General features: G+C 34.6%; 1 protein-coding gene across 2 annotated transcripts; it reads right to left on the reverse strand.

Annotated features, from left to right (window-relative positions):
- Positions 1 to 4,650: 4,650 nt before the first annotated feature.
- On the reverse strand, positions 4,651 to 9,607 carry LOC110705589. 2 transcript variants are annotated; one of them, XM_021883480.1, is made up of 4 exons: positions 9,154 to 9,607; positions 8,845 to 9,030; positions 5,749 to 5,923; positions 4,651 to 5,673 (listed from the first exon to the last, which is right to left on the reverse strand). In XM_021883480.1, the coding sequence occupies exons 1-4, from the start codon at positions 9,515 to 9,517 to the stop codon at positions 4,908 to 4,910; spliced, it is 1,491 nt and encodes a 496-aa protein (XP_021739172.1). In that variant the 5' UTR covers positions 9,518 to 9,607; the 3' UTR covers positions 4,651 to 4,907. The 2 variants fall into 2 exon arrangements, with proteins under 2 accessions (XP_021739172.1, XP_021739171.1); XM_021883479.1 differs by having other exon boundaries at positions 4,651 to 5,923.
- Positions 9,608 to 12,279: the final 2,672 nt, after the last annotated feature.

The following is a 12,279-nucleotide window of genomic DNA, read 5'->3' on the forward strand; positions in this document are numbered from 1 at the left end:
ATAAATATTCGTATTAGGCTTGAGTTAATTAAATTGGGGCAAGTTGTAAACCGGTAAATTGGTCATTTAAAGGCAAATAGGATGGTTCCACCCACCCAATTGGACTCCTGGATGGTATTTGATACTATGATAAACATTTCGGCAATTTTTATATCCGGGCGAAAAAAGTCACAAAATTCCAAATTTGAAGGCTTAATCCACGCTTTTTGAGAAATTTCGAATGTTTCGGGGCCCGGTGTCGAAAGGCATTGAGATTTTAGGGGATACATCTCGGAGTCATATAATTATGTCGTTTGGATCCATATATGATCATTATATGTTGTCATAAATGTTCGTGGTAAGCTTCAGTTAATGAAATCGGTGCAAGTTGTAAACCGGTAAATTGGTCGTTTAAAGGCAAATTGGATGGTTCCACCCAGCTTATTGGACTCCCAGAGGGTATTAGAGACCATGGTAAACATTTCGGCTATTTTTATTTCTGTGTGAAAAAGTCAGAATTTCTAAAATTGAAGACTAATATCCACACTTTTTGAGAAATTTTGGTGGTTTTTGGTAGAGCTGTCAATTCTAGTAAACGGGTTGGGTTTGGGTCGGGTCAACTCGGGTCGATCAATTCGGATTAATTCCATAACTTATGCGGGTCGGTTTTAGGTTGGGTCATGCTTGAGTCGGGTCACGTCGGGTCATACTTCTGATCGGTTTTGGGTCGGGTTAATAGCAGGTCGGGTTACATTCGGGTTGGGTGAACAATTGGTCGAATTTAATTCAGGTTTTCACGGGTTAAAACAGGTTAGGGTAATTCTCGGGTTCGATTCAAGTCAATAATTTGCGGGTTAGAACTAGGTCGGGTCATTCTCGGGTTTGAGTTGGGTTCGGTTCAAATCAATAATTTGCGGTTTATAATCAGGGTCATTATCGGGTTCAAGTCGGGTTCGGTTCAAGTTAATAATTTGCGGGTTATAATCAGGTTGGGTCATTTCCAAGTCGGGTCATTCTCGGATTCAAGTCGGGTTATGTTCAAGTCAATAATTTGCAGGTTACAATCAGGTCGGGTCATTTCCAAGTCAGGTCATATTCGAGTTGAACTAACTATAAATAAATAATTATCATTTTGATCAAGCTAATTATTTCCTTTGACAATATAATATATATGGCAATATAATACAGAGCTAACTATAGTTTATAATTTAGGAAAATAATTATCCCCTTTGATCATACAATAAATATATACTATATTTAACTCTTAAATTTGAGGATGATGCTCCTTTCTTTTACTGGCCTGGACCGACTTGCTCTCCCAAGACAAAATGCTTTGATCAACATTAATAAGGTGATCTAAATTGCATTTAAGGTGATTTGAAATCGGGTCAGGAACAATTTAGATTGAATTTAGGTTGGGTCAATAACAAGTCGCGTTGATTTCAAGTCGGTTTAGTATCGAGTTGAATTTTTGGGTCGGGTTAGTAATAGGTCTTGTAAAATTCGGGTCGGGTCAATAACAAGTCGGGTTGAATTCGGGTCGGGTTTGTTACAGGTTGGGTTAAATTCGAGTTAGAAACGGGTCGGGTTGAATTCAGGTCAGGTTAGTATGGTCGGGTTGAATTCAAGTCAGGTTAGTAATTGGTCGGGTTAAATTCGAGTTTTGACGGGTTAAAATAGGTTTGGGTCAATTTCGATTCAAGTCGGGCTTGATTTAGGTCAATAATTTACGAGTTACGTTCGGATCGGGTCATCTCCAGGTCAGTTCATGTTCGGGTCTGTATCTCACATACTTGGGTCAACTCGGGCCTAGTGTTTCAGATCGGGCGGGTCGGGTTTGGATCACCATTTTTTCGAGTTCAGATGGATCGGATTTAAGTCGGTATTTCGGATCAGGTCAATTTTTGATAGCTCTAATCACAACTAAACCACTTGCGGTATATTAAAGTCTACTAGCATTGTAGGGTGATAATAATTCGCGTTTACCATAAAAAAAATAGTAGTGTTAATATATTTATTACGGACGTAATGTTCCTTCGTACTCCACACGCACTGATGTACATTGACCAAAGTTTGCGTGACATAATATTTTGAATAGCCTACAAAATTCATTTTTACTGAAAAGATGTGTTACATATACTGTATGTGTTTCTTCTAGCATCATCAGATTAACAAACATAAATACAGTTCTTACAGAACCCTGCTATGTTGGATTTGTGCGATACTAAACCATAGTAGCATGAGCTAGAATAATCTGCAAAAGATGCGTATATATACAAATCCAAAAAACTTTACAGCACAGTCCAACATATTGCATTAGAAACTTGTATATTCCTACAGTCCCTCCTGCAGCATAAAAAGATTAGCTCTTTCCGAATTTGGCTTTTCTTCCCTAGATTGCATAACATCCTAATCCCATTGAGCCAAATTTGCTCTTAATGTATTGTCAGAATTCACACCCTTTGGCACGCCAATTTAAATATAACCTGAGAGCCACAAGTATTGCTGCAGCATGTAGGCAATGCGGTACCACATTATATTGGCACGCTCCACATAATTCATCTGATCAAAGGTATTGAATTACCTTTCCGGAGCTTTCTTGCAAAGCGCTTGATACCATTCACAATTCCAAGCATATCACTGAACTTGTAAATGAATGAGATTGGGCACAAATTCAATTTGATCCTTCTCAAAGTTATCAGAGGGGCAAACCTAAATGAGATAGTTCCATAATGCCCTCTGCCATTTGTATAGAATAAGACTGTTCGGAAAACTAGTTCTGAACCACAGAGAGGAAGGGCAATGGATCCTATGGTTCACCAGAGAACTAGTTCTCTAAACAGCCTTATTCAGCTACTTATTTGAGTCAATGATTCCAAGCATATCAATTCTGTACATTGAGCTCTAGTAGCAGGCAGGTGGTGTTCATAAGGAAATTATTCAGAACCTCAGCTATATATATATATATATATATATATATATATATATATATATATATATATATATATATATATATATATATATATATATATATATATATAGGTGTTTTAAGACCTGAAATACCCCTCAGCATGATGCAGGAAGCTGGAGCTACTAGCTAAAATACACAAAATCAATTACCATATAAAACTAAAACAATGTTTTGTTCATGTCTATTCAATCATAGTATGGATCCTATATCCTCTATCAGTAGTTTGATACATCTGGGATTTGTTATTTATACAAACAAATCATAACTTTTTTCAAATATTATACAAATCAACACTGGACAGCAATTAACTACAAAGAAACAGATTTTGCAGAATCCTCCCCAAGCTAGAAATTTTCTAGTTACCTGCTAGATTTCAAAATCTGACTGTATGGTGACTGCATCAACCCAACAATCCAATATTCCTTGACAGACCACCGGAAATAATTCACATAACCAATGGCAGAAAACCACTAACAAAACAAAATAAGTCGCTATCTTTCAAAGACATCCTCTCTTTGTGCATAAGCGACTTCATCAGACAAAAGCAAAATGCAGAGTATCATACCTAGGCATTTTCTTGTAGCTTCTTCTAGTATAAATTAGGTCAGTAAAACCTATCGAGGCTAAAGAAAATCTTGTGGCATATGGACAGGGAAGATAAAGAAACATTTAATCACTAAAAGGCATTAAAAAAGATGAGCTTAGAAGGATAAAGAAAACAGATCTCTTAGCATCAAGCACTCTGAATCAAGATTTCCAAATATCATTTTCATGGTTGTTCCATAGCTAGACTCAAGTGACCGTATAGCACCAATTTATTTAACTCAGTCATTTCAGAGTAGAAATAGCTTCAAGATTATTGCCATGCCATATCAACCAGAAATCATATTAAAGTAAGAGATTCTAAACTTTGATCAACTTTACATGTAAAGTTAATAAAAGGCTTCCTCAATTGGAGAGATTTAAAAAATAAATAAAATAAAAAATAAAGTTTACAAAAATACAAAGAATTTAGAAAGTAAAAATACCTAAATCATGCTATATTTTATATACAGTTGTCTTCTTTAGAAGAGACTTGGGTATAAACAAAAAAGAGTTGGATGACTCATTTTTTACAACTCATAGAATCATAGCACATCCCTGCCCAAGATCACCCAGCAAAGACCTAGATCCTCTCCTCTATAATCCACCTCGAGAAGAAGTTATTGTTTAGCAAAGAAAATCCTAGCTCAAAAAGGTTTTAAATAAAATTTACATACCATAGCCAAAAGGAAGGTAGTTACTTGATAACAATAGTACTCAAGTTTAATAAAATAATGTAATGTAAGTTATTGACTAAACTCATCGTCCCAAATTTGAGATAACGTTTTACTCTATTGGATGATGACATGATTAATGACCACTCAAGTTATTTTGAAAATGAAGATCTAGCTCTCTTGCTCACTTTCAGGAATTGCTAACCAATAAAAGCATATGCAAGGGTTTTTTAAGTAGAAATTACTGACACAATACAGACATCAAAGATTAAAAAATCATAATCAACTATTAGCTACAGAAACAATTGGCATGGATTTGATTGAACCATGACAATTCAAGGAGGTTTCAAGATGAGACAAAAAAAACCTCCTTGATACTTGAAATCAAGTGCATCAATTTTTAGTTAGTACATCAGAAAGAAATAGAACAAAAGGAACAAAGACTAAAAACAACACAAGAACTACAAAGGGGGACATGTAGCTTATGAGCATTAAACACTGAGAAGGATGTTAGCTAAAAATTATTTACAACATAATCAACTTTCAAGCATAGGGTTTATATGGAAATATATTACTTTGAACTATAGTTTCAAACAAAATCTTAGTTTATCATAAATTTGCTACTTTGTATCTAATCTTTATTCATATTGAAGAACTCTAAGTTACCCCCATTTTTAATGCCATCCCAATTCAACTTCGGGTCAATGATAACGACACTTTTGGCATGCTTTCAACCTAAGCTTGTAGGCTTCCTTCTTATTACACTCCTTAGTCGCAAGTTCCTTGGCCATTTTAACTTCATCGGTCTTCTTGGCAAGCTCAATGATCTTACCTTGAAGCTCCTTTTTGGTAGACTCAAGCTCACACACAACCTTCCACATTTGTTGACGATTCTTTTTTATTACCTCGTCTAATTTATTCTTTTCATCCTCGAGATTTTTCTTAAGCTTTTGGATCTCAACATCATATTCTTTACAAACATCTTGACATGTAATGCTTTCTTTTAAAATCTCCACATTAAGACCATCATCCATCTCAATTTTCAACTTCTTTGAAGGCACAAGATATTCCGTGAGCTTCCTATACAAAGTTTGTGTTGGTTGCCTTTGCATAGTCACCTTTGAAAAGGACAAATCTTTGAAGTGAAAAGCATGGCTATCTATTATCTCCCCCTCTTCGATATCATAATCTTGAGAGTACTCATCATTTCCATCTAGTATCTCCCCCTCCTCGAGATCATAATCTTCATAGTGCTCACATAACGCCTCCCTCTTCTTGGAACCAAAACCTTTGGAGTGTGAAGCATTACTATGTACCACCCCTCCCTCCTTAATATCATAACCTTCGGAGTGCGGAGCGTTCTTATGTGGAACCTTCCCCTCCTTAATAGCATCATTTTCCAAGAGTGGGGTGTTGTAATGTAGCATCTCCTCCTCTTCAATATCCATGACTTTTGCATCACAAACCCTACAATAAGAGGGAATTGTTATGCCATATTCACCTCCTTTAATATGGTGGATATCAAAATTAGTTTGGGCGAACCTTAGTGAAGAAGCACAAATGGCAAATGTCGAGGCTTCACTTCTCCCTAATCCTTGGTTAGAGGAACGGTGACAATGGTGACCACTAGTAGTAACTTCTTTATTAAGAGAATTGTTCAACAAGGGAAGTTTTTGTACATCTAGAGGAAACTCCAAAGTGTTTATTGCAGTAATTTCTGCAAAACGTTTAATATTGTAAGCTAACAAAAAACATAATTAAGAATTTTCAAAAAAAATTTGAAATCGAAAAAAGAAAGGAAAAAAAACATAAGTGTGTCAAGAAAAGGTCAAATCTAATTCGAATATACTAAAGGTGATCAACTACGGCCTGACTCAAAAAAGAATGGGTTTGAAGTACAGTTGTAGTTTAAAACCTGAACTCGGCTTGAAAATAGTCGAAAAAGCCTACCCCTTTTATGCGGGTTAGGGCATGAGATTTTATGCTAAGGCCCAATCCGACCCAATTTTAAAGAATGATATCACTTTAGTTTGAAGGAAATCAACATCTTCATCTCAATTTTTGATGGAAATCAACATCTTCATCTTCACATGTACCTTAGCTTCGAATGCAAGATAATGGCCCCACTTCAATTAGGAACACACCTTATCTTACCACCTTGCACCTTGAAGTGTAAACCCCATTTCTAAGTGCTCCATGAGAAAGAACTCAAACTACACTATTTGAAGTCTTTTTGTTTCATGGTTTAAAAATAAGGTTAAAAAAATATGCTATAAAATACAGTACAAGTTTTAACACTTGGCCAATCAAACCACAAAAGAAATACATTATACTTCCCGTTTCCAATAACAAACATTGCTTGATAAGAAAAAAATGTTCCATACCCAAAACATGTTTATAATTAACTTTTCACAAAAGATTTAAAGAGGAAAGTAGTTGATTGGCTATCTAATGTAAAGTTTTTAAAAGGTTAGAAGTAACGAGAGTTAAAAGAGGGTGTGAGGACCAATAAGTTTAGTTTGAAGAAGATAAGATTATTAAAATTTGTCTATTTAAAAATGGAATTGTAAGAGAATCATAATAAATAGGTTAAAAAAAAAAAAAAAAAAAAAAAGGAAGTATAGAAAGTACTCTAAGACAAAAGGAGTATGTATTAAAACTCATAAGGAGTAATATAGATGGCAAATTTACAAATTAGTTCAATTCCTCCATATCTCTAGAGAATATTTGAGAAAGCTACAATCAGCTTAGCTAAAAAAGGAGTTATCAAAGGCACTTTATCCCATAGCAAACTAACCACACAAGATAACATCCTTCAATTTTAACCAAAACTTTCAACCCAATCACCTTAAGTATAGTTCACCAAAGCACTTTCTTCCCATTCTCCATAAAAACCCACAAAGCGAGAGATGTTTGAAGAGCACACTCATTATGAATAGCAAAGAGTCTTCTCCAAAGATAACTTACTTGTTCACAATGAAGGAAAACTTTTAAAGACTTCTACATTTTGATCTACTCAGATTTCCAACTTCCATCTAATTATGTAGCCAACTTATGTCCATGTTGATAGAGCATAACTCATGTTGACCATTACATCTTCCAAGAATAATTGCAAAAGACTTTTTAACTTCGTATGCATTGTACGAGTCAAATCCAATTTCCAAAAAGGCAAAGAGGGTTGCATAAGCACAAAATCCCTTGTCAATACGACAATTTAAGAAGGATGGACAACAAATATCTTCAAATTAACAATTATGGGGCTCACTCCAATCAAACACATGTTCCGTTATAGAACTTATAACCTAGACCTTTATGAATTTAGTCCTCGAGCCGTCTAATTTGTATATGCCTATTTCAAATACATGGTAATCCAAATTGCAAACAAGCTAAAGTACATTCCTTACTGCTTTTCAACAAACTAGCATTCTCAACCCTTCAACAAACTACATTTTGTTGTTACCCACATAAAACATATTATACAACACTTCGTTGAAAAAATTATGCAGCATGCCCCTCTTCAGAACAATCAAATATTTTTTAATGCATACCACTTTTTGAACCCAATACCTAATTTCCTATACTTTTCCATTAACCTTTAATGCTTACACTTGATAAAAGTCACACTCGGAGGATGATCCAAGCCATATCCGTGTATCAAATACTAACAATTAAAAATTTCAGGACTTGAAGACACTTTCATAAGAACATACAGAATCAAAGAGATAATGTGAAGGTATTAAGAGAGGGCCAAAGACCAAGTGCTTCGGATACAAGTAAGATAACATTAGCTAGAAGTATGATGCTTTCGACAACCATTATCCACTATCATTATCATCTCAAAAGTCAACATGTTTGAAGGAGTTTTAATGTTTATTTCTTGCTTGTTTTCATCCAGCAAAGACAAGACTTTCTATACGAGTTATTATAATTAAGTAGCCATACCTCCAATGTACCATTATGCTCTTTTGTTAAACTCCATGCTAATCAAACATTACTTAAGATTGCAAGCATTCCTTCTGTTTTCTTTAAATTTAACCATTTACTCTAGACTATTATATTAGGAGATTTGAGTGGGTGTAAGAAAAAGGTTCATAAAGTAAAAGACATGTGGCGAAAAAAATGGGTGGGTGTAAAAGGTAGGTAAAGTAAGAGATGATAGGAGAAAAGTTGTAAACATTAAAAGGTAAGGGGATAAGATAGTTAAATTGTATTTCTCTAACGTAGAATAAAGTAAAATTGGAGACAACATATACTCAATATAGAAAGTGGGTATATCACAATACAAAAAACACAAGGAGTGCTTTGATGCCACTGAAAATATAATTTCATGTTACAAACTTATTAAAAGTGGTCTAATTGGTCTCAATAACCTCCACGTTAAGGATAGGGAATTAGGGAGTCATGATATAGTAGAAGGTGACAATTGTCTCTCAATCTCATGAAGCAATAACACTTATCCTTGTGGAAACACATGTGGCACTAGGTTGTAAGTAGACTGTAATGCAAACTTTACTACTAGTACATGGTGAACAAGTAATTAAAGGGTAAAACGAGAAAAAAGATTCGGCAGATCAAGTAAGTGATGCTATCCCGTGAAAAAATTGGAAAGAATCATATCATAAATAGTTGAAAACTTACCTTGATTGGTTATTTTATGATCAACTTGGGGAGCTCTTTCTTTGGCATTAATGTCATCTCCTATACCGTTTAACTGACAAAATTCTTGATTAAAGGCTTCAGCATGCACTCCATCCATCTTTAAAGGATTTATGTTAATAAAGGTGTCAACTCCATCTAACGCGCATAACTTCTTCTGCATAACAGCTTTTGGTGCAGAAAAATGTCCAAATATTCAACCATGTTAATTAATTAGCTCCACAAAAAGGAAAAGCTAGATAATTGGCTGATATAGACTCAAGTAGATCATCGCAAAAGTACAACTGTTACCTATGGCTGGAGAACCATGCAAGGTAGGATCGCGAGCATCTACCTCCTTCCATGAGAATGTCGATTTCTTACACATTTTACTCCTAGCTCTCTTGCAATGAGGACCTAAGTTGGGTATAAGATCTAATTTAGCTTGAGTCAATCTCTTTCTCTTTATCCCAGAGAAGGATCTGGAACCAATAGCTGAAAGACCCATAACTATAACTTTATGGGGTTCACCATCCTCACTAGAAATCTTCTGACAAGCATCAACAGTACCATTAAAAAAACCTGATATTCTCATCAAAATGACCTGCATTGTATTTCTCATCCATTTCAAGACTGGAGTCATCAAGAACCAGATTTTGATGGGCGAAACAGTCATACACAACTTCTCCGTATTTTTCAACTGGTTTATCAAGATTGGAAGCTAAGGGAGGAGAGAAACAACTCATATTTTGGACAACTATTTTCCCCGATGGACTTGCTAATAAAACTACTCCCCTCATAATCTCTTCAGGGCACTCCATGAAAGAAGAAACAGCTTCCTCATACTCTTCTCTATCATTTAATAGATAGTCCAAGGATAGTGAATCTGTATAATTTAGTTCTGAGATGCTATGCTGCGATGATGGTGGCAAAATGCACAATGGTTTCATCTCTTCTTCAACATAAACAATTGCATTCTTATCTGCAAAATCCCATAAATAAAACCTTGTTAGATACATGCAATGATCCAATAATAGGCAGAGAATAATAGTCATTGGAGCATGCATGATCGGGGAATATAACCATAGAGGGAAGATAAAGTACATTGTTCACTTTCCCTTTCAAGTGCTATAGTAGAATCTTCAAAACATTCTTCAGTCCTAGTGCCATAGGAATTGAGATCTTCGAATTCCATTGATGGAGAACAGTACTCACAAAACCAATCAAAAGTATCATTGACGCTTCCAGGTGATATGCCAATGCAGTATCTGGAAGAAAAAAAAAATTACCAAGGTGATATATATATAAAAGAAAGCATAATAGTATCTGGAAAAAAAATATACAAAGGTGATATACCAAAAGGGAAGCATAACAATATCTGGTTAACAAAAACAATTTTAAACAATGTCTCATTCGGCCTTTTTATGTTATTGTTGTGCACGTGCAGGATCATCTACATGTTCTCTCTCTCTTTTTTTTTTTTTAAATTAAAAAAAAAAAAAAGCTTGAGTGCTTGACTGGAACCGCCAGTTCACTCAACTAGCCACTAAAAGAGAAAAAAAGACTTACTGGTGCACGGTAGTATCTGAGCACTTTGAGCAGTAAATCAAAGCATTTGAGAAACCACAATGCCCACAAACATTGCAAACCTTTACCTAACAATAACAATAAGCTCTTATCAAACACCTATAATGTCAATTTCATTTATGATGAGAGCAAATCCTTATGTATGAAATGGACAATAATATAAACACAAGCCTTCAGCCTCAAGTATATAGAAGTACTACATATATTATATTACTTTTCATCTGCATGAAACAAGGAAGACCCTAAGATTATTCTCTACCAAATGCACGTATACAAATGATGTAGAAAGTTAAATATCTCAATATGCTTTCCAGCAAAGCATGTTCATGGTTTTTTTATCATGATATTTCTCCACAGGAAGTCAATAAGGTAAAATGTTTACACATTCCTTCTTCCCTCGACATCCCCCCTCTCTTTTTCCTTGGAGACTGAGAAATGGGTACAACAAAAGAGGGGTTGAATATTTATGAGTACTATAAAGTATAAACAACCGGATGAAATCCTTCCAAAAGAATTTTAAAAAAGAATCCAGATAAAACACCAAATAATCTAATGGACCTATCAATACCCAAAACTTAACATAAGCATCAATGATCCACAAATCCAAAACTTAACAATACCCCCCCCCCAACAAAACTACATCAATGCACCACCATTAGCAGTAATACAGAAAGGCTACAATTAATTATTACTTTGTAACGTAAGCAGTAGAATGCAACTTCAGGATCACTCCCATCCATACTATATGATGAGTTTCTATCCTATACACAAGTGGAAATTTTCATCTAGAATTGAAATTTTCGTCTCCCAAAGGGAAATAAGAATTGTAGTAACTATAAAGGACTACAATCAACAATCAATATTTCAAACCCCAAATATTAATCACAACAGAAATTATTTTTGATAACCAACAGATTTTTTTAAACAACAAAACAACTTTAATTTTAAAGTTTTGAATTTAATACCATAGAAGTGATATAACTTCACATTTGCACCCCTTTCCAGAATAACCCATTCCAAAATAACCCAGCTCATTAAAAAAAAACAATTCATGTAAATCATAAACAATCCATCACTATAATCAGACATTAATATCAAGAATTATATTAAAACATAAACAACAAGAAATGCACTACTGTATATAATAATCTCAAAACTTAAAAAACTATAATCAACAATCTATCACTGTAATCAAACATCAACATCAAGAAAAGGTAATACAAAAAAATTAAAAATAAATTATTATTAAACTGATTTTCACCTGGGTCCCCTTCGAAATTTCCACAACTTCAATTCCCTCCTTTGGTCCACAATTTCCCATCATTCCTACAAAACAAAAGAACATACACGTTAAGAAAATAACGAAAAAAGGACAAAAAATAAACCCCAAAAACAAGGGAAGTCTAGAGTACATCGAAGGGTTAAAATACTTAATAATTTCACACTCAATCTTTAATGGCGTTCACACCTGAGTGAATTTTGGGTATTGTTGAAACCCTAATGAAATAAAGGGAAATCAAAGAAGCAAAATTAGGGTTTAATAACAATGGAAGTGGAAAGGGTTAATTAATTGAACTCTAATTAACAGAATAATTAGGGTTTTTGATGAAAGTAGGGGGAAGAGTGATTGTTTGAAGTGTTAATTTTGGGGAATTTTGTAGGGTTTTCATGGAATTCTGACCCTTCGAAGAATTCATATGATCACTATTGAAAGTGTAGGAGATGAGTGAAGGGATGAGTGTCAATTTTCAGATGGGGTTTTTTGTGGGCCATGGAGTGGAGAAAGTTAATTGGTATACACTAGACCCTAGTGTAGGTAGGGGTACCTACACCCCCCTCTAAACTTATCAT

This window comes from Chenopodium quinoa, unplaced genomic scaffold (assembly GCF_001683475.1).
Source record: "Chenopodium quinoa cultivar QQ74 unplaced genomic scaffold, ASM168347v1, whole genome shotgun sequence".
Classification (NCBI taxonomy): Eukaryota; Viridiplantae; Streptophyta; class Magnoliopsida; order Caryophyllales; family Amaranthaceae; genus Chenopodium; species Chenopodium quinoa.

Bases quoted from the DNA above. Each gene is read 5' to 3' on its own strand.
- LOC110705589 (XM_021883479.1), bottom strand. From the start codon at position 9,517: ATGACTGTTTCGCCCATCAAAATCTGGTTCTTGATGACTCCAGTCTTG. The intron at 9,031-9,153 runs GTAACAGTTGTA...CTGCACCAAAAG, and splicing joins GCATGGTTCTCCAGCCATAG to CTGTTATGCAGAAGAAGTTA. The intron at 5,924-8,844 runs GTAAGTTTTCAA...AACGTTTTGCAG, and splicing joins TCATAAAATAACCAATCAAG to AAATTACTGCAATAAACACT.